This window comes from Nyctereutes procyonoides, unplaced genomic scaffold (assembly GCF_905146905.1).
Source record: "Nyctereutes procyonoides isolate TBG_1078 unplaced genomic scaffold, NYPRO_anot_genome, whole genome shotgun sequence".
Taxonomy (NCBI): Eukaryota; Metazoa; Chordata; class Mammalia; order Carnivora; family Canidae; genus Nyctereutes; species Nyctereutes procyonoides.
Genome location: NW_026575125.1, coordinates 77,300,616 through 77,324,598, shown reverse-complemented (window position 1 = coordinate 77,324,598; position 23,983 = coordinate 77,300,616). Strand labels below are relative to the sequence as shown.

At 36.2% G+C, this 23,983-nt stretch overlaps 1 protein-coding gene across 1 annotated transcript in view; it reads right to left on the bottom strand.

Annotated features, from left to right (window-relative positions):
• Positions 1–23,983, bottom strand: part of IL1RAPL2 (interleukin 1 receptor accessory protein like 2) — a 677,226-nt gene that overhangs the window by 44,008 nt on the left and 609,235 nt on the right. The window contains exon 6 of the mRNA XM_055338078.1: positions 4,587–4,716. Within this exon, the coding sequence (XP_055194053.1) occupies positions 4,587–4,716 (130 nt within the window). The remainder of the gene's footprint in view (positions 1–4,586; positions 4,717–23,983) is intronic.

Here is a 23,983-nt window from a genome sequence, read left to right as displayed (position 1 = left end):
TTTATTTATTTATTTATGAGAGACAGAGAGAGAGAGATTGAGAAAGGCAGAGACACAGGAGGAGGGAGAAGCAAGCTCCATGCAGGGAGCCTGATGTGGGACTCAATACCGGGTCTCCAGGATCATGCCCGGGGCTGAAGGCAGCGCTAAACCGCTGAGCCACCCAGGCTGCCCCTATTATTAGCATTTTTTAATGAAACTATCAAATTTGTTACAATCTGCCATGCTGTTTAAAAATCTTATTTGCGGGGATCCCTGGGTGGCTCAGAACTTTGGCCCAGGGCGCGATCCTGGATTCCCGGGATCAAGTCCCACGGCGGGCTCCCGGGGTGGAGCCTGCTTCTCCCTCCTCCTGTGTCTCTGCCTTTCTCAATCTCTCTCTCTATGTCTATCATAAATAAATAAATAAATAAATAAATAAATAAATAAATAAATAAATCAATCTTAAAAAAAAACATGTGCTTTCTTTCAAGGACATTGGCTTTGCAGGCTAGAGGACAGAATCTAGTAATTAACTCCCGTGTTAGCATAAATGACCATATCCTGATGGAATTCCTGCACCCACACAAGCTCTCAAATAGACCAGGATCATATAATTAATATTACAAAATTGCTGACTATGTATTTATCTTGGTTAGGAATCCTTGCCTCTTCGTTTACACTTCTTGAAGATATCTTTAGTTAGCTAGCAGGGTTTTGAGAATTTTTCAAAAGAAGCTCCACGTTACTTAACTCCATTGCAAACATAGATATGTACCCTTTTATGGGGAGAGTTGGGAAGAGTGGAGAAAGAGAATATAACACAATCAAATAAACAATGACATTTTGCAAGTCCTGAAAGGTAGACTTCCTACGGTACTATCTGATTGGTTCATTTGCATCCAATAAAGCAGCTTGGACTAGACTGAACTGTTTCATATTGTATGCTTTGTCTCTCACCATTCTAATCTTTTGCTGGTAGAGAGCAGCAATAGCGCCTAACTTTTCTTTTATAAAATGGTATAAACAGTTTGGAATATAGTTTGGCAGACTCTTAAAAAGTTAAATAGCCCTGAAGAAAAAAAAAAGAGTAGGTAAAAACTAATGAAATTTGAATAAAATATGGACTTTAGTTAATGATAATATATCAATTTTGGTTCATTATGTAATAAATGTAACACAGTAACTTAAGATGTTAATAACAAGGAAAGCTGGGTATGGGGTATGTAGGAACTCTCTATACTATCTGCTATGGACTCCATGTTTGTAGCCCTTTTCACTAGCAAACATTCATATATTGAAATTTTAACTTTTAATATGATAGTGTTAAAAGTTGGGGCTTTGGGGAAGGTGATTAGGTCATGAGAGAGGAGCCCTAATTAATGGGATTAGTGCCCTTACAAAAGAAACTCAGAGTTCTCTCACCTTTCCATCATGTGAGGACATGTGAGGGTATAGTGAGAAGATGATCATCTATGAATGAGGAAGTAGGCTCTCATCAGACATTAAATCTGCTGGTACCTTGATCTTGAACTTTTCAGTCTCCAGAACCAGAAGAAATAAATATTTGTTGTTTAAGCTACCTCGTCTATAGAATTTTTGTTATAGCAGCCCAAGCAGACTAAGATCTCACCTTCACATTTTTTTCTGAAAATCTAAAGTTATTCTAAAAAAAATTGTTCTTAAAATAGAGCTAAAAAATGAACTAATAAAGAAGGTACATCTACTACATATTTCAGGCACTTCGTGTTTTGGTATTTACTCAAGAAAAAGGAAATATATGGGCACGAAAAGATGCATAAGTGAATGTTCATAGCAGCTTTATCTGGAATAGCCCTTAAACTGGAAATAATCCAAATATCCATCAACAAATGACCAGATGTTTATATCCATATAATGGAATACTACTTGGCAATAAAAAGCATGAGCTAGTGTTACATCTAACAAGATGGATGAATCTCAAAATAATTGTGTTAGATGAAATAATCCAGACCAAAAAAGCACATACTGCATTATTATATTTATATAAAATTCTAGAAAATGCAAATCGATTTATAGTGACATATCAGTGTTGTGGAAGTAGGGGAGGGGGAGGGATTACAAAGGAGAAAGTTGTGGGTGATTTTTATGTTCATTATTTTGACAATGGTGATAGTCTCATAGGTATATACATATATTAGCCCCCACAGATTGTTTTAAATTGTGTGCTGTTTACGGTATGTCAATTGTACCCCCATTAAATTTGCTTATTTAGAACAATCCAGTCAGGCAGGCATACACAGGATAAGAGAGATAATTATCTTAGGCTCATTTAACTACTACCGTTGATCATTAAACATAGCTCTGAGCTTTTTTGGTAGTAGAAATTTTGCTACTATGCACCATTGTACCTACCACTTGTCCTCTGGGAATCAATTTCTTTTTTAAAGAAGAGTAACCCTTAAAGTCTTTTATAGGAAAGTACATTAAGAATAATTCTAAACACATATCTTCTAAAATAATTTAAAATGAATTCAGTTTCATTAATTTCATAAACCTTAACTTGAAATTGGCTAATAAAGTATTAATAATTAGGCAACTTAAACTTTAAATGGGAATTAATAGCTAAGAATTATTTATAAATAATATATTATTTTTCTGAACATCTGTTCTGAGCCAGACAATTGATTGGAATTTTTTAACATTATTGAGATATAATTCATATACAATTTATCCATTTAAACTGTACAATTCACGGTTTTTCACTATATTCACAGATATGTGCAACCATTGCCACAGTCAATCTTGTAACATTTGCATCACCTCAAAAAGAAGCTTCAGATTGCTTAATGGGTACAGGGTTTTGTTTTGGAACAAAACAAATTTTCTGGAACTAGATAGTGGTTGTAGTTGCACAACATTGTGAATGAACTAAATGTCACTAATTTGTACGCTTTAAAATAGTGCATTTTATGTTATATTGTTTCCACTTCGCTAAAAATAAGTAACCTATACACTTTAGGTATTTATCCCTATCCCTCCATCCCCACCAGCCCTAAGCAACCACTAACCTACTTTCTGTCTTTACAGATTTTCGTATTCTAGACATTTCATATAAATGAAAGCATATAATATGTAGTTTTTTTCCCCACTAGCTTCTTTCACTGAGTATGTTTTCAAGGTTCATCCATGTTGTAGTGCATATCAATACTTTACTCATTCCTTTTTATAGGTGAATAATATTTCTCTGTATGAATATACCACATTTTAATCATCCATTCATCAGTTGATAGACAATTAGGTTGTTTCTACATTTTGTCTGTTATGAATAATGCTGCAATGAATATTTGCATACAAGTTTTTGTGTGGATGTATGCTTTGATTTTTCTTGGTTATATACCTAGGATGGGAACTGCTAATAACTATACATTTAATGATTTGAGGAACTGCCAGACTGTGGCTGGCAGTGGATGCACTATTTTACACTCCCACCAGAAGTGTATGAGGCTTCTAATATCTCCACATCCTAGCTAACACTTGTTAAAATCTTTTTGATTATAGCCAGCCTAGTGAGTATAAAGTGTTATTCCAGAGTTTTAATTTGCATTTCCCTGATGACAAATGACTAATTCAGACACCTTTCATGTACTTTTATTCCTAGAAGTAAGTTCACTATTTTTCATAGGCTTTCAGAAGGTTAATGGATCCTTAAAGTTATGATCCTCTAGAATGGAGTTATTGGGTGCACACATGAAGACAAACTGTCATGGTAGTTTTAATAAATTATATTTAATCATAGAAAATAATATAATGTGTACTTGTTTCTTTTTCACTGCTATGTAATCAATAAAAGTGAAAGAATGCATTTTAACATGAGTTGCCCTCATGTTAAAAGACAATACTGGATTGTCTTCCACTAGAATATTCTTAATGGGGGTGGACGTAGAAGGGTTCCAACTCCTAAAGGGCAACCCCATAGCCTGAGTGGGCTATGAAAAATTACCTATCCTTTATATGTACAAATTATATTGTATTAAATAGGATTAGAAAACCAATATATGTCTATGTGCCAGGGAGGAATCTGCGACAGGAGAGTGAAAAGATGTCTAGGGTGGTGCCAAAGTGAAAGTCACTTTTAGGATGAGCAGTTGGTACTGGGAAAAATAAACACTATTCAACAAGAGTCAACAGTTGTTTTGGCAAGTAGCAGCTTACTACTGTCACTGTAGCTTTACACCTATGACATATGGAAGTTGTCTGTTCCTAGGGAGTAAATAAGCATTTGCCCAGTGGTCTGATGAGTAACCTACAGTTTAGATATTTGCTATGTCTGGATGGAGTAACAGTGGCCTAAGCTTTGGAAACTCAAAGGAATTTGCTTAAGCAGATTTGAGAAGGTCATTACACTTCATGATATATTCTTAGAACCTAAGAAAACCTCCTTATATTGGAAGCTTACACATTTTCATTTCTTAGAGCAGTCAGCTTCACTCTTCCCACCAGATCGGCTTTTAGAAAATGGAATGATTTGGAGTTGCAATTAAAGTCCAAGGCAGAAGCTCTTCTAGGATGTTCCATTGCTTGACCGCAAAGAGAGCAAAGAAAAATAAGTAATTCAAGTTCTGTACCTTATTTCACCTTCTCTAATGTGACCTGCCAGTTCTTCAATAAACTTCTCGCCTTTCATCCAGTAGATCATTGGTCCGGACTCTCCACTAAATCCAAAGAATGCTTTGCAAGGGATGCTCAGAGGCTTACCTGAGAATGACAGAGAAAAGGAATTGAATAAATGGCGCCTGGAAGACAGAAAAGGACTGTTTAACATCCAAAGGTAAGCTCCCATGACCCATTTTCAAACCTTCCAATCATCTTATCAGGGCACTTAAGAAAAAATTTAGTCACACGTGCTTCTGGGAAATTTAAAATTTAAGATATAATCAAAAATGAAAAAATACTGCCAGGAACTAACAGGAAGAAATCAAATGGAAAGAATTCTCCCCGGGCAGCCTGGGTGGCTCAGTGGTTTAGCACCGCCTTCAGTCCAGGGCGTGATCCTGGAGACCTGGGATGGAGTCCCACCTCAGGCTCCCTGCGTGGAGCCTGCTTCTCCCTCTGCCTGTGTCTCTGCCTCTCTCACTCTCTGTGTCTCTCATGAATAAGTAAATAAAATCTTTTAAAAAAGGAAAGAATTCTCCTTTACTTTTCTTTTTTGAGGGTATTAATTACTGCTTACTTGGATTTGGCTTTGAAGTTAACATTAATCAAAAGTATGTTATTTTTTATTGGTGAGAAAATAATAATAGACTATTCACTATTTTTAAGATTGCATAGGGAAGGGATCCCTGGGTGGCGCAGCGGTTTGGCGCCTCCCTTTGGCCCAGGGCGCGATCCTGGAGACCCGGGATCGAATCCCACGTCGGGCTCCCGGTGCATGGAGCCTGCTTCTCCCTCTGCCTGTGTCTCTGCCTCTCTCTCTCTCTCTGTGACTATCATAAATAAATAAATAAAAAACCTTTAAAAAAATTAAAAAAAAAGATTGCATAGGGAAATTTTTTATTCTGATAGTCATTCTAAGAAAAATTGTATAATGCAAATCAAAGGAAGAATTTTTTAATTAAAAATTTATAAAAAGTAAATGCAGGGAAACAGTCTAAACATGCCTTTTATATTCTTGGAGTTATTTATAGTATTTAAACAATTCTAGGCAATACTGAAGCATTTTTTATTATTCATCTTTGTGGTTATAGCTAAAAACTTTATTTTAATTACAAAGTTATCATCAAATATATATATGCCAGGGAATATATATGCATATATTGGATGGGACTTTTGAATTCACCAATATATGCATATATTTTGTTGACATTGATTTTATTTTCTTGCAAAGTAGATTAATAAGGGAATAATAGTATAAAAACAGTCTAGACAATTCTGACAAAGGAATCCCCAATTCATAAATCATAATGTAGCATACCATTTTCTCTCTAACATGCAATTTTTGCCCTCACTGGAGCACCAGATGAAGAAATTTCAAAAATCTTTTTTCCTTATATAGTACCTGGTGAATTTGTTCCCATAATCACACTAAGCTGTAGACAAATTCTCCATTCAATTCTTAAGTTGATCCAAAACTTCCGTGTTCTAAGAACCATTACTTTCTGGTTATTTAATCGACATAACTATCAGATGGATTTCTTTGAGGACCATTTTCATGAAGAAATAATTTTAATGGGAGTTAGGTTCTACATTAAGACAAAGTGGAAGTTAAAAGAACCTCATAGACATGTAGATGATGGATGATAGGCTGGACTTAGTCATAATAAGTGACATATATTGATCTTTCTACAGTGCAAATTTATATCGCATTAAAAATGACATGCTGTGGATCTTTGTGATCATTCAATTGTGTCAAAACCTTTGGTATCAATAGTCTGTAATATATGTCTAACACAAATCTGAAACAAGATTATTCATTGCTGCTTTGAACATATGCTCTGTGATATGTTTATGTAAGAATGAGAGATAGCCTGCTAGGGTGGAATGTGCACAGGAGATTTAGATCCTGGTTTTGGATTTATCATGAAAAAAGCTGTGGGCAGATTACCTAATTTTTTATAAAGTAACTTTTATACATGGAATAAACATGGTAATATTTGGGAAGCTCAGATAAAAACAGTGTTTACAAAAGTACTTGGTGAATTCAAAAGTCCCATCCAAAAAAAAAAACAAACAAAAACAAAACAAAAAACAAACAAACAAAAAAAAAACCCATACAGACAACAAAACAAAGCAAAAAAAAAAAAAAAAACCCAAACCCACAAAAATCCCAACCAAATTTAGGATGGTGGTATTCTCCTTCTGAAGCTTGGTCTTGAAGGAGCTAATTTTGAAGCATAATCTGATGTGGATAATAGGATAGATTAAGTGTTAATTTTGATTTTGCCAATTTCATGTTCTTTTTAAATTTATGAACTCCTATGTGGTAATAGCCTTCTCTTATCAATGCTCTATAAATATTTCCTGTATTCTAAAATACGTGTGATTTATCCAAGCAGGCACTGTGTTCTCCAAACCTGAACACAGCGTCTTTTCTATGCCTTACTGCTCTTCATTCCCATGAAATTGAAGGCAATAAGGGACATCAAACCATATGGTAGAAAATCCAGAGACTGTGATAAAGTTTATTATAAATAATCCCAGTTGCTAAAACTACCAGTATATACATCTATACACATAAATTCTGGTTGTCATTCTTTTGGACTATGTTGCAGAATATATCAAATAAAATGCCATTTAGTAATTCCTAGCATGTGGGTGTTAAGGTCTGGTTTGATTTTAATGGAGAAAGACAATTACAGCAATGTATAAAAAGGGACTTTCTTGAGGTGGTCTAACAAAAATGACAGATTCTGCCCTTTCTTTGGCACTATACAATTGGTACTGGCCATAGCAGCAATTTCTTTTGGAAATGTTTTCACACTCCCATCAGACATGTTCTTGTTAAATAAATGCAAGAGATAAATATTTCAGTGATATAATTTTAATGCAAATGTTGAATGAATATCATGAATATTCTTTTGTCAATGGCTAAAACAGGAAAACCATCTAACCACCATATGTAATACTCTGAAGAGAGCACTCTGAGGAGAGAGTATGCAATACTCTGATTAGCTTTTGTGTCAGATAGTGAGACTCAATGTGTGCAAGGGTATGGGCATCTCCTCTTCCAAAATGTGTGTGAGGGATCTCTGCATTGATTAAGCAAATAACCTGAAATGGAATCAATTCAGACCTTTCTAAAATATGGCTCATGTGCATGTGCTAACTCCCATCTACAGTTTGCATCTGTTTGCTACTGTATTGTCATGCCACTGGACATATTCAAAGTCATTCCCATGGTACTGTATACCCTACTAGTAGAGATGACCAGCTCAAATTTGTTTCTAAAGGAGATAGTAAAAAAATAATAAAGGGGATAGTACAGTAGACTGAAGACTATAAAAATAAGAACTTCAGTTTCTCAGTTTTTGTGCTATTCACAAAAGAACTGTGAATTCCTTTTATATAATAATCCTTTTATGATTACTCTGTATTACTAACAATTTATCACTTTCTTTTTTTCTTTTTTTTAATAAATTAATTTTTATTGGTGTTCAATTTACCAACATACAGAATAACACCCAGTGCTCATCCCGTCAAGTGTCCCCCTCCGTGCCCGTCACCCATTCACCCCCACCCCCCGCCCTCCTCCCCTTCCACCACCCCTAGTTCATTTCTCAGAGTTAGAAGTCTTTATGTTCTGTCTCCCTTTCTGATATTTCCCACACATTTCTTCTCCCTTCCCTTATATTCCCCTTCACTATTATTCATATTCCCCAAATGAATGAGAACATACACTGTTTGTCCTTCTCCGATTGACTTACTTCACTCAGCATAATACCCTCCAGTTCCATCCACGTTGAAGCAAATGGTGGGTATTTGTCGTTTCTAATGGCTGAGTAATATTCCATTGTATACATAAACCACATCTTCTTTATCCATTCATCTTTCGATGCGCACCGAGGCTCCTTCCACAGTTTGGCTATTGTGGACATGGCTGCTAGAAACATCGGGGTGCAGGTGTCCCGGCGTTTCATTGCATCTGAATCTTTGGGGTAAATCCCTAACAGTGCAATTGCTGGGTCGTAGGGCAGGTCTATTTTTAATTCTTTGAGGAACCTCCACACAGTTTTCCAGAGTGGCTGCACCAGTTCACATTCCCACCAACAGTGTAAGAGGGTTCCCTTTTCTCCGCATCCTCTCCAACATTTGTTGTTTCCTGCCTTGTTAATTTTCCCCATTCTCACTAGTGTGAGGTGGTATCTCATTGTGGTTTTGATTTGTATTTCCCTGATGGCAAGTGATGCAGAGCATTTTCTCATGTCCATGTTGGCCATGTCTATGTCTTCCTCTGTGAGATTTCTCTTCATGTCTTTTGCCCATTTCATGATTGGATTGTTTGTTTCTTTGGTGTTGAGTTTAATAAGTTCTTTATAGATTTTGGAAACTAGCCCTTTATCTGATATGTTATTTGCAAATATCTTCTCCCATTCTGTAGGTTGTCTTTGAGTTTTGTTGACTGTATCCTTTGCTGTGCAAAAGCTTCTTATCTTGATGAAGTCCCAGTAGTTCATTGGGACTAGTTCAATGGTCTAGTTTCATTCTTCTGCATGTGGCTGTCAAATTTTCCCAGCACCATTGATTGAAGAGACTGTCCTTTTTCCAGTGGATAGTCTTTCCTGAATTGTCAAATATTAGTTGACCATAGAGTTCAGGGGCCATTTCTGGATTCTCTATTCTGTTCCATTGATCTATGTGTCTGTTTTTGTGCCAGTACCATACTGTGTTGATGATCACAGATTGTAGTACAACTTGAAACCTGGCATTGTGATGCCCCCGGCTCTGTTTTTGTTTTTGTTTTAGTTTTTGTTTTAATATTCCCCTGGGTACTCGGGGTCTCTTCTGATTCCACACTAATCTTAAGATGATTTGTTCCAACCGTCTGAAAAAAGTCCATGGTATTTTGACAGGGATTGCATTAAATGTGTACATTGCCCTGGGTAGCATTGACATTTTCATAGTATTAATTCTTCCAATCCATGAGCATGGAATATTTTTCCATCTCTTTGTGTCTTCCTCAATTTCTTTCAGAAGTGTTCTGTAGTTTTTAGGGTATAAATCCTTGACCTCTTTGGTTAGGTTTATTCCTAGGTATCTTCTGCTTTTGGGTGCAGTTGTAAATGGGATTGACTCCTTAATTTCTCTTTCTTCAGTCTCATTTTTAGTGTATAGAAGTGCCACTGATTTTTGGGCATTGATTTTGTATCCTGCCACACTGCCAAATTGCTGTATGAGTTCTATCAATCTTGGGGTGGAGTCTTTTGAGTTTCCTAGATACAGTATCATGTCATCTGTGAAGAGGGAGAGTTTGACTTCCTTGCCAATTTGAATGCATTTTATTTCTTTTTGTTGCCTGATTGATGAGGCTAGGACTTCTAGTACTATGTTGAATAGCAGAAGTGAGAGTGGACATCCTGTTGTGTTCTTGATTTTAGGGAAAGGCTCCCAGTGCTTCCCCATTGAGAATGATATTTGCTGTGGGCTTTTCGTAGATGGCTTTTAAGATGTTGAGGAATGTTCCCTCTATCCCTACACTCTGAAGAGTTTTGATCAGGAATGCGATGCTGTATTTTGTCAAATGCTTTCTCTGCATCTATTGAGAGGATCATATGGTTCTTGATTTTTCTTTTGCTGATATGATGAATCACATTAATTATTTTACTAGTGTTGAACCAGCCTTGCATCCCAGGGATAAATCCCACTTGGTCATTTTGGAATAATCTTCTTAATGTACTGTTGGATCCTATTGGCTAGTATGTTGTTGAGAACTTTTGCATTTGTGTTCATCAGGGATCTTGGTCTAGAAGTCTCCTTTTTGGTGGGATCTTTGTCTGGTTTTGGAATTAAGGTGATGCTGGCCTTATAGAATGAGTTTGGAAGTATTCCACCTCTTTTTATCTTTCGGAACAGCTTTAGTAGAATAGGTATTGTTTCTTCTTTAAATGTTTGATAGAATTCCCCTGGGAAGCCATCTGGCCCTGGACTTTTGTGTCTTGGGAGGTTTTTGATGACTGCTTCAGTTTTCCCTGGTTATCCGTCTGTTCAGGTTTTCTATTTCTTCTTCTTCCAGTTTTGGTTGTTTGTGGTTTTCCAGGAATGCGTCCATTTCTTCTAGATTGCCTAATTTATTGGCGTATAGCTGTTCATAATATGTTTTTAAAATCGTTTGTATTTCCTTGGTATTAGTTGTGATCTCTCCTTTTTCATTCATGATTTTATTAGAGTCTTTTCTCTTTTGTTTTTAGTAAGACTGACTAATGGCTTATCTATCTTATTAATTCTTTCAAAGAACGAACTCCTGGTTTTTTTGATCTGTTCTAAAGTTCTTCTTGTCTTTATTTCATTGAGTTTTGCTCGAATCTTTATCATCTCTCTTCTTCAGCTTGGTGTAGGTTTTATTTGCTGTTCTTTCTCCAGTTCCTTTAGGTGCAAGGTTAGCTTTTGTATTTGAGTTTTTTCCAGTTTTTTGAGGGATGCTTGTATTGCGATATATTTCCCTCTCAGGACTACTTTTGCTGCCATTTCATTTTTGGAACACCGACAGCATTCTTGCACCCAATATAATCTAAGGGGGCTTATTATTATTTGTTTGACAATGCTTCTCATGTGACTTCATATAGCAGGTAAACTACATATATTTGTCTGGAGACTCTAGGGTTTGACTTCCTGGGAATCTGTTGAAAATCAATGAACTAATGAATGAACCAGCCAACAGCCAGCCAGCCAGCCAGCCAAACCAATCAACCAACCAACCAACCAACCAACCAACCAACCAACCAACCAACCAACCTATATCAGAAGGTTTCAAGGCATGTACCTCCAAAGGTTCATGGATAATTACAAAACTTAAAACTCTAGTATCTGTTTCACCAACGTGGCTCTAGGAGATTATACAAGAGGTTATGGAGTTGTCACCAAAATGTAGCTCCTTAATATTGAGAAGTTTTCAGTTTCTTATGTAGGTAAAGACCAGATAAAAATAAATATGAAAACCTTGGTGTACTGTGCAGGTAAAGAAAAAAAAACATTGTCTTTTCTTCTCTGTTCACAATCTCTTATCAAGAGTAGACTACCAATGGAAGAAAACCTTGTCATTTTAACAGAGAGAAGAGCCAAATCTCAATGTTATACCAGTGTTGTTGTAAAACTCACTTCTCCCAATCTCAGTCCATCTTGACCATGCATACAATTATTTTTTAAAAAGCCTCCTTCAGGGACACCTGGGTGGCTCAGCGGTTGAGTGTCTGCCTTTGGCTCAGGGCATGATCCGGGGGTCCTGGGATTGAGTCCCGTCCGTGAGTAGAGCCTGCTTCTCCCTCTGCCTGTGTCTCTGCCTCTCTCTCTCCCTCTGTGTCTCTCATGAATATATTAAAAAATCTTTAAAAAAATTTAAAAAAGAAAAAAACTGGAACAATACCCAAACACTTGGAGAATACACAGCATGATACTCAATAACCAGTGTGTCAATGAAACAATGAAAGGATAAATTTTAAAAATGCTGGAGACAAAAAGGAAACACAAGTGTCCAAAATCTTTGGGATGAAACAAAAGCAGTTCTGAGAGGGAATTATATAGCAATAACAGGCCTACCTCAAGAAACGGGGGCACCAGGATGACTCAGTGGTTGAGTGTTTGCCTTTGGCTCAGGTCGTGATCTCAGGGTCCTGGGACTGAGTCCTGCAATGGGCTCCCTGTGGGAAGCCTGCTTCTCCCTCTGTCTCTCTCTATGTGTCTCTCGTCAATGAATAAATAAAATCTTTTAAAAAAGAAAAAGCTCAAATAAAGAATCTAAAACTCACACCTAAAGGAACTGGAAACAGAAGAACAAAGCCCAAGGTGAAAGGTGAATAGGAGGAAGGAAATAATAAAGATCAGAGCAGAAATAAATGACAAAGACTTAAAAAAAATCAATGAAACTAAAAGCTGATTCCTTGAAAAGGTAAACAAAATTGATAAAATCTTAGCCAGACTCATTAAGAAAACAAAAGAAAGGACTTAGTAAATGAAATCAGAAATGACATAGGACATGTAACCATAAACACCACAGAAATACAATGGATTATAAGAGGATAGTATGAAAAATTATAGGCCAAAAAATGAACAATTGAAGAAATGGTTAAATTCTTAGAAATATGCAATCTTCCAAAACTGAATCAAGAAAAAATAAATAATCTGAGCAGACTTACTGCACCTAATAGAATTGAATCAGTAATCAAAAAATTACCAAAACAAGACAGCAGAGGGCTGGATGGATTCACTGGGAATTCTACCAAACATCTAAAGAAGATTTAATAACTATTTTCTGCAAACTATTCCAAAAATAGGAGAGTAAGGTAAGATTTCAAATGTGTTCTACAAGGCCAGCATTACCCTGATGTCAAAACCAGACAAAGATGCCACAAAAACTACATAAAACTATAGGTCAATATTCCTGATTTAAAAACATGCAAAAATCCCCGAACAAATATTAGCAAAATCCTTAACAAAATATGAGAAAACAACATATAATTTACTAAAAGGATCCTTCAAAATAATGTAATGGGATTGATTCTGGGGATTCAAGTATGGTCCAACATTTGCAAATCAATCAATGTGATATACTACATCAATAGAGTGAAGGATAAAAATCATATGCTCATCTCAATAGATGCAGAATGAGCATTTGACAAAGTACAACATCCATTCATGATAAAAACTCTAAAGAAAGTGGGGATAAAAGGAAGATAACTCAACATAATAAAGGCCATGTATGAAAACCCATAGTTAGCATCATACTTGGTGAAAAACTGAAAGTTTTCCCTTTAAGATCAGGAACAAGACAACAATCTCTCTTCTCACCGCTTTTATTCAACATAGTATTGAAAGTATGGCCCAACATTTGCAAATCAATCAATGTGATACTATCACAGAACTATCACAGAAATCAGACAAGCTAAGAAAAAAATAAAATAACAGATATCTATATTTTTAAAGAAGAAACTATATTGCCACTATTTGCAGACAATAGGATGCTATACATGGAAAATCCTAAAGATTCCACCAAAAAATTATGAGAAATATTATATGAATTCAGTAAAGTTGCAGGATACAAATTAATACTCAGAAGTTGGTAGCATTTCTACACACTAACAATGAAGTAACAGAAAGAGAAATTAAGAAAACAACACTATTTACAATTCCAACCAAAAGAATAAAATATCTAGGAATAAACTTAAACCAAAGAGGTGAAATACTTGTACTCTAAAACCTGTAAAACACTGATGAAAAAAATTGAAGACGACACAAAGAAATGGAGAGATATTCCATGCTCATGGATTAAATGAATTAATATTGTTAAAATATCCATATTATCCAAAGCAATCTACAGATTCCATACAATCACTGTAAAAATACCGATAGTATTTTTCACAAAATTAGAACAAATAATACTAAAATTTGTATGGAACCATGAAAGACCCTGAATAGCCAAAGCAATCTTGAGAAAGAAAAACAAAAGTGGAGGTATCACAATTCCAGATTTCAAGATATACTACAAAGCTGCAGTAATAAAAACAATAGAAAGGCACAAAAATGAAAGGTAGGTCAAAAGAACAGAATAGAGAGCTCAGAAATAGACCCACAATTATATGGTCAATAAATCTATGACAAAGGGGGCAAAATATATATAATGCGAAAAAGTCTTCTCAATAAATAGCGCTAGGAAAGCTGACCAGCTGCATGCAAAAGAATGAAACTGGACCACCTTTTAACACCATACACAGAGGTAAACTCAAAATAGATTAAAGACCTAAATGTGAGGCCTGAAATCATAAAATTCTAGAAAACAGTACAGGCAGTAAGTTGTTTCACATTGGCCATAGCAACATTTTTTCTAGATTATGTCCCCTAAGGCAAGGGAAACAAAAGGAAATATAAATATCATCAAAATAACAAGCAAAAAAAGTCAACAAAACAAAAAGGCAACCTACTGAATGGGAGAAGATATTTTTAAATGATGTATTCGATAAGAGTTTAACATCCAGAATGTATAAAGAACTTACATAACAACACCAAGTCATCATCATCATCTGATCAAAAAGTGGGCAGAGGACCTGAATAGACAATTTTCCTAAGGAGACTTCCAGATGGCCAAAAGACACATGGAAAGATGCTCAACATCACTAATCATCAGGGAAATGAAAATCAAACCATAATGAGATATCACCTTACACCTGTTAGAATGGCTAAAATTAAAAAGACAAATAAATGTTGACAGGCATATGGAAAAAAGGGAAATTGTGCACTGTTGGTGGGAATGTAAATTGATGCAGCCACGATGGAAAATACTATGGATATTCCTCTCAAAAAAATGAAAAATAGAACTATATAATCCTGCAATTCCACCTCTGGGTATTAAAAAAAAAAAACACTACTTGGAAAAAGTATCTGTACCCTCATGTTTATCGAAGCATTGTTTAAAATAGTCAGGATATGGAAACCACCTAAGTGTCCATCAGTGGATGAGTGGTTGTATCAGTGCTTACTCCTTTTCACATTCAATTAATATTTTGTTGTATAAATGTACCAGAGTTTCCTTCACCTATTGGTGAACTTTTGATCTATTTCCAGTTTTTGTCTATTGTAAATAAAGCTGCTAGGACTGGAAGGACTGGGGGGCTCAGCAGTTGAGCATCTGCCTTTGGCTCTGGGTGTGATCCTAGAGTCCCAAGATCAAGTTCCACATGGGTCTCCCTGCGAGGAGTCTGCTTCTCCCTCTGCCTGTGTCGTTGTCTCTCTGTCTCTCATGAATAAATAAAATCTTAAAAAATAGCTGCTAGGAACACTCTTGTACATTTCTTTGTTTGAACATATTATTTGTTGCCTGTCTAGATTTAAGAAAGTGATAAATTAAAGAGAAATTAAGGAGTCAATCCCATTTACAATTGCACCCAAAAGCATAAGATACCTAGGAATAAACCTAACCAAAGAGGTAAAGGATCTATACCCTAAAAACTATAGAACACTTCTGAAAGAAATTGAGGAAGACACAAAGAGATGGAAAAATATTCCATGCTCATGGATTGGCAGAATTAATATTGTGAAAATGTCAATGTTACCCAGGGCAATTTACACGTTCAATGCAATCCCTATCAAAATACCATGGACTTTCTTCAGAGACTTAGAACAAATTATTTTAAGATTTGTGTGGAATCAGAAAAGACCCCGAATAGCCAGGGGAATTTTAAAAAAGAAAACCATATCTGCGGGCATCACAATGCCAGATTTCAGGTTGTACTACAAAGCTGTGGTCATCAAGACAGTGTGGTACTGGCACAAAAACAGACACATAGATCAATGGCACAGAATAGAGAACCCAGAAGTGGACCCTGAACTTTATGGTCAACTAATATTCGACAAAGGAGGAAAGACGATCCACTGGAAGAAAGACAGTCTCTTCAATAAATGGTGCTGGGAAAATTGGTCATCCACATGCAGAAGAATGAAACTAGACCACTCTCTTGCACCATACACAAAGATAAACTCAAAATGGATGAAAGATTTAAATGTGAGACAAGACTCCATCAAAATCCTAGAGGAGAACACAGGCAACACCCTTTTTGAACTTGGCCACAGTAACTTCTTGCAAGATACATCCACGAAAACAAAAGAAACAAAAGCAAAAATGAACTATTGGGACTTCATCAAGATAAGAAGCTTTTGCACAGCAAAGGATACAGTCAACAAAACTCAAAGACAACCTACAGAATGGGAGAAGATATTTGCAAATAACATATCAGATAAAGGGCTAGTTTCCAAAATCTATAAAGAACTTATTAAACTCAACAGCAAAGAAAGAATCCAATCATGAAATGGGCCAAAGACATGAACAGAAATTTCACAGAGGAAGACATAGACGTGGCCAACAAGCACATGAGAAAATGTTCCACATCACTTGCCATCAGGGAACTACAAATCAAAACCACAATGAGATACCACCTCACACCAATGAGAATGGTGAAAACTAACAAGATGGGAAAAAAAAATGTTGGAGAGGATGTGGAGAAAGGGGAACTCTCTTGCACTTTTGGTGGGAATGTGAACTGGTGCAGCCACTCTGGAAAACTGTGTGGAGGTTCCACAAAGAATTAAAAATAGAACTTCCCTACGACCCAGTTACAGTGCTGGGGATTTACCCCCAAGATAGAGATGCAGTGAAACGCCGGAACACTTGCACCCCAATGTTTATAGCAGCAATGTCCACAATAGCCAAACTGTGAAAGGAGCCTCGGTGTCCATCGAAAGATGAATGGATAAAGAAGATGTGGTCTATGTATACAATGGAATATTACTCAGCCATTAGAAACGACAAATACCCACCATTTGCTTCGATGTGGATGGACCTGGAGGGTATTATGCTGAGTGAAATGAGTCATTTGGAGAAGGACAAACCTTATATGTCTCATTCATTTGGGGAATATAATAATTGTGGACGGGAATAAAGGGGAAAGGAGACAAAATGAGTGGGAAATATCAGAGAGCGTGACAGAACAAGAGAGACTCCTAACTCTGGGGAACGAACAAGGGGCAGTGGAAGGGGAGGTGGGCAGGGGGATGGGGTGATTGGGTGGTGGGCACTGAGGGGGCACTTGACAGGATGAACACTGGGTGATATGCTATATGCTGGCAAATTGAACTCCAATAAAAAATAATTAAAAAAAAACGATTGAAATTCCTAAAGTTGCAACATGTCCTGGTACAGTGCCATCATTCGACATTTGAAATGTTAATATGCTGTGTGGTAAAAAAAAAATAATCAAATTTTCTTCTCAACTGCATTATAATGAACTCTCATTGGGTCTTTAACCATGTCCACTGTTGGCCATGCTGTCATTTGCAGGTGTTGTTCTGACGCTCTTGCAAAAATATGGTCTAGCTTTCAGTTTTGTTTTGTGTGTGTGTGTGTGTGTGTGTGTGTGTGTGTGATTTATTTCTAGCTTCATACTGTTGTTATTATAATAGATGCATGGTATGATTCCAAACTTCTTAAATTTTTTGAGGCTTGTTTTTGGCCTAATATGTAATCTATTCCAGAGAATTTCCTATGTGCAATTTTAAAGAATTTGTATTCTGTTGTTTCTGGAAGGAATGTTCTATATATATGTTATATCCATCAGGTCAAATATGTCATCAAATGACACTGTTTCCACTTTGATTTTTTGCCTGGATGATCATTCCATTGACGTATGTGGGCATTAAAGTCCCCTACTACTATTATATAACCATCAATTTCTCTCAGTACGTCAATTAGTAAGTGCTTTCTGTGTTTAGGAGTTCCAATGTTGCATGTGTAGTTATTTACAATTGTTATATCCTCTTGTTGGATGATCCCTTTATCATTATGTAATGGCCTTTTTTTGTCTCGTGGCACAGATTTTGTTTTAAAGTCCTTTTTATCTGATGCAATTACCACTACCCCAGCTTTTTTGTTTGTTTTCATTTGCATGCTAACGGCTTTTCCATCCCTTCACTTTAAATCTGTATGTGTCTTTAGGTTTGAGGTAAGTCTCATTTAGGCAGCATATAGATAGCCCTTTTTTTTGTTTGTTTTTATCCATTCTGTCACCCTTTGTATTTGATTGAAGCATTCAGCCATTTAATTTATTAATAATTATGTACTTATTATCATCTTGTTATTGGTTTTCTACTTGTTTTTGAAGATCTTCTGTGTTCCATTCTTATTCTTTATTTATTTATTTATTTATGATAGTCACAGAGAGAGAGAGAGAGAGGCAGAGACACAGGCAGAGGGAGAAGCAGGCTCCATGCACCGGGAGCCCGACGTGGGATTCGATCCCGGGTCTCCAGGATCGCGCCCTGGGCCAAAGGCAGGCGCCAAACCGCTGCGCCACCCAGGGATCCCTCCATTCTTATTCTTTTGCTTTCTTGGTGATTAATGGGTTTCTATGGTTTTGTTTGGCTTTCCTTTTTTTTTTTTTAATTTTGTGTATTTATCATAAGCTTTGTATTTGTGGTAACCATGTGGTTCATACATAGCATCCTAAATAAATATCAGTCTCTATTAATTTGATCGTTATTTGAATTCAATCACATTCCTAAAAAAAAAAGAAAAATAAATTCCTATTTTTAAATTCTTCTCCGTGTTTTTTGTAGATGTTTTCATACTTTACATCTTTTTATTCATCATTTTCTTATGTCTACTTATGTCCATTTTTCCACTTAAAAGAGTACATTTAACATTTCCTTTAAAAAAAAAATTATTGGGACGCCTGGGTGGCTCAGCGGTTGGGCGCCTGACTTCTGCTCAGGGTGTGATCCCAGGATCTGGGATCAAGTCCGGCATCAAGCTCCCCACGGAGAGCCTGCTTCTCTCTCTGCCTGTGTCTCTACCTCTCTCTCTGTGTCTCAAATGAATAATATTCTCATGAATAATAAATTTTTTTTTGAATAATAAATTTTAAAAAAAGTTTTAATTTCAATTCCAGTTAGTTAATATACAGTGTAACAGTAGTTTCAGGTGTATAATTTAGTGATTCACCACTAAAATACAACACCCTGTGCTCATCACAAGTGCCCTCCTTAATCCTCATAAATCATTTAACACAATATCCCACCCAACTCCCCTCTGGTAACCATCAGTTTGTTCTCTATAGTTAAGAGTGTGTTTCTTGATTTGTCTCTCTTTGTTCCCCCATGATCATTTGTTTTGCTTCATAAGTTCAACATATGAGGGAATTAATATGATATGTGCCCTTTATCTGACTCACTTACTTTGCTTAGAATTATACTCTCTAACACCATCATTGTAAATGGCAAGATTTCATTTTTTATGACTAATATTACATTGTGTGTGTATATATATAACAAACATGTTTGTATGTTTCTAGGAATATATCCATTTCTTCCAGGTTGTCCAATTTGTTGGTATATATTTTTTCACAATATTCTCTTATAATATTTTGTATTTCTGCTGTGTAAGTTATCTTATTTGTGATTTTATTTGTCCTTTCTTTTTGATAAACTTGGCTAGGGATTTATCGACTTTATTAATTTTTTTTCAAAGAACCAGCTCCTGGTTTCATTGATATATTGTATTTTTTAAACATTTATTTCTGCTCTAATCTTTAGTATTTCTTTCCTTTTGCTGGCTTTAAGCTTCACTTGCTATTCTTTTTCTAGCTCCTCTAGGTGTAAGATTAGATTTGGGATTTTTCTTGCTTCTTAAGGTAGGACTATATTGCTATATACTTCCCTCTTAGGACGGCTTTTGTTGCATACCAAAGGTTTTGGACCACTGTGCTTTCATTTTTATTAGTTGCTATGTATTTTTTATTTCTTTTGGGATCCTGGTTGACTCATTCATTCTTTAGTAGCATGCTGTTTAACCTCCATGTATTCGTGGCTTTGCAAATTTTTTCTTGTAGTTTACTTCAAGTTTCATAGCATTGTGTCAGAAAATATGCATGGTATGATCTCAATCTTTTTGAACTTTTTGAGGCCTTGTGACCTTGTATGTGATCTATTCTGGAGAATGTTCCATGTGCACTCGAAAAAGAATGTGGATTCTGCTGTTTTAGGATGGAATGTTGTGAATATATCTGTTAAGTCCATCTGGTCCACTGTGTCATTCATGCCATTGTTTCCTTGTTTATTTTCTGCTTAATCTGTCCATTGACATAACTGGGGGTGTTAAAGTCCATTAATATTTTTTTACTATTATCAATGAATGAGTTCCTTTATGTTTGTTATCAATTGTTTTAATTTTGGGTGCTCCTAGGTTGGGTGCAAAATATTTACAATTGTTAGATCTTCCTATTGGATTTTTTTCCTTTGTTATTATATAGTGTTATATATACTATATATTATTATATAGTTATTATATGATAAATGTTTCTCCATACATTCACTTCCAATCTTTCAATCTGCAAATGTCTTTAGGTCTAAAATGAGTCTCCTGTAAGCAGCATATAGATGGGTCTTGTTTTTTTAATCCATTCTGACACCTTATGTCTTTTGATGGGAGCATTTAATCCATTTATATTCAGAGTAATTCTTGATAGGTATGTACTTAGTGCCATTTTATTACTTGTTTTGTTGTTTTTTCTGGAGATTTTCTCTGTTCCTTTCTTATCTTTTTCACTTTTGATCTTACCTTTTCACTAAAATAATCCTCTTTAATATTTCTTGTAGGAATGGTTTAGTGTTCACAAACCTCTTTAGTTTTTCTTTGTCTGGGAAATCTTTTAACTCTCCTTCTATTCTGAATGCTACCCTTGCTGGATTGAGTACTCTTGGCTGCAGATTTTTCTCATTCAGCAATTTGAATATATCATGCCACTTTCTTCTTGTTTGCCACATTTCTGTTGTGAAATCTCCAACTAGTCTTATGGTTCTTCCCTTGTAAGTTAAGGATTTCTTTTGGTTTGCTGCTTTTAAGAATTTTCCGTGATCATTGTATTTCATACATTTAATTTTAAGATGTCTTGGTGTTGGCTTGTTTTTATGGATTCTGATGGGAGTTCTCTGTGCCTCAAGGACCTGAATGTCTGCTTCCTTCCCCAGATTAGGGAAATTTTCAGCTATTATTTCCTCAAATAAATTTTCTGTCCCTTTTTCTCTCTCTTATTCTTCTGAGACTTCTATAATATGAATGTTATTATGTTTGATGGAGTCACTGAGTTCCCTAAGTGTATTCTTGTTTTCCATAATTCTTTCTCTCTTTTGTTCAGATACATTATTTTCCATTAATTTGTTTTCTACATCACTTATTCTTTCCTCTGTTTCTTTCAGCCTTGTGTTCATTGCATTGAGCCTGTTTCCAATTTCAGTCATTGCATTTTTCATTTCTCTTTTTTACTCTTTTATCCATGAGGTAATGGTCTCCCTAAAGTCTCCCATTCTTTTCCCAATCCCATCTAGTATCCTTGTGATTGTTGCTTTAAATTCTCCATTAGGCATGTTACTTATATCTCTTTTGCTTAGATCTCTGGACATAACCTTATCTTATTCTTTTATTTGAGATGAACTCTTCTATCTTGGCATTTTGTCTAAGTCTTGCCCTTCTCTGTGTTAGAAAAGTCTTATGTTTCCTGCTCCTGAGAGTAATGGCTTTACGAAGAAAAGGTCATATAGTGTCCAAGACTTGACACTTCAGGGAGTGTCTCCAGTGTATGTTGTGTGTGCTCAATTGTTATGTGTTGGCTGCTCTATCCTTCAGGACAGTCATTTGTAGAGGGTCTCCTTGCTCACAGTGGGTGGTGTTTGGTCCTTGGCCAGAATGTGGCAAGTTTTAACTAGGTGTGCTCTGTTTTGCTTTTTAAGTAAGAACTGATACTACTTTCACTAGAACTAAAGCCCTGCAGAACACTCTGGTCAGTAGATGTGGTGTGGGCAAGGGTTTCTGCTGGTCTGGGGAAGGGTACTGATGTGTAGGGATGGAGGTAAGCTTGACAAAGGAGGGCATTCCTGCCAAAACACAAAGGTGTGGAACTTGATGTAAGCAGGTTAGGCACCCACTGTGGGCACAGTGTTACTTCACAGTGGCTCAATATTTATGCTGAGGCTTGCAGGAGGGAGATGGTGCCAGCCAGCTCCTGTATCCCTGGAGCTGCCTTGGTGCCAGCCATCAAGCACCAAGGCCACCAAGATGCCTAGTGCATCATTAGTTTCAGATGTACAGTTCAGTTATTCATAGGTAACGTAAAACACCCAGTGCTCATTACATCATGTGTTCTCCTTAATGTCCATCACCCAGTTATCCCATTCCCCCCAACTACCTCCTGTCCAGCAACTCTGTTTGCTTCCTAGAGTTAAGAGTTGGCCACACATCTTAACTCCCCCTCTCCTGGGATTTTTCTAAGAATTTCTCAAGGGTAAAAATTTTATTTTTAATTTCTGTATCTAGCTCCACCACGCCAATCTTTTGATGGACTTTTTTTTAAAAAAGGCCATATCCTTGCCACATAGTTGTTTTATACTCTTGGCTTTTCTTAGACATTTTTCAATGAACTCATTTTGCCTCCTATAAATTGTCCCATTATCTCTTGTTCTTGGCATATATTTTTTTCCATTTGTGCCAATGGAAGCCCACTAGTGGTGGTTAATTTTCTTGTGAGGTTTGTAATTTCATTACTGTGTCTTTATCTACAACAGGGATTGTTTTTTGTGGGAGTCCTGGGTGCTGAGGTCTGTGAAGGCATTTCCTCAGAGTGGTTCCAAGTTTGCCTCTGCCAAGGCCTAACAAGTTTCACTGGTTTGGAACCAGTTTTTCTGTCAATTTGTTAGCTTGGGGCTTTGTACCACATGTGGGTTGTGAGAATTTAGAGTCCGCACCCATGATTGGTACAGGTTTAGTGTTCTGATTTCTTTTGAGTATCTCTTTTCATTCATGGCCCTGGACAGAGTGTGAATTTCCTGGCTGCTTTTCGGGACCAATGCGCAGTTTTCTCATCCCCATTTCATTGATTTTTAGGCCTCACAGACCGCTGAGGCTTCTATATTTTTGCTTGGATCTCAGTTCTAGCTCTACATTTTAAGTAAATTTGTGGCTCTATGGTGTAACTCTGGGCCCAAGCCCTTATACTCCTAATGTCATATTTGTTTCTGATACTTCTAGGAAGTATTTAGCTTCAGTTTATGCTTCCTTCTCTGGGTTTGATTTTTCTTTTCATTCTTGAAGTCTGGGAATCTCCATTACTTATAAGCTGGGCTACTCATGTACAATCTTTGTTTTATTTTATCTAGCATTTCTTTGTGTTTAGAACAAGAGGTGAGTCTTTACCATAGTAATTCAGTCTATATTCAGTCTAGTTAATATTAACTAGGTATCTAAAGTTCTATGGCAGAAATCTCTAAGTGAAGGGATGGAGAAGCATTTATCATGCAAATGAATGTAAAAAGAAAGGTGGGGTAGCAATACTTATATCAGACAAATAGACCTTAATAAAAGACTCTAACAAGAGACAAAGAAAGGCACTATATAATAATAAAAGGGACAATCCAACAATAAGATATGACTATTGTAAATATTCATGTACCCAACATGGGATCACCCAAATACCCAAAGAAGTTAATAAAACATAAAGGGAGTAATCAATTGATAGTAATACAGTGATATTAGAGGACTTTAGCACACCATGTATATCAATGGAAAGATCATCCAAACAGAAAATCAACAGGGAAACAGTGGCTTCAAATGACACATTGGGCCAAATGGATCGAACAGAATATTCAGAACATTCCATCCTAAAACAGCAAAATACACATTCTCTTCAAGTGTGCATGGAACATTCTCTAAAATAGATCGCATATGAGGCCACAAGAGAAGTCTCAACAAATTAGAAAAGATCCAAGTCAATCCATGGATCTT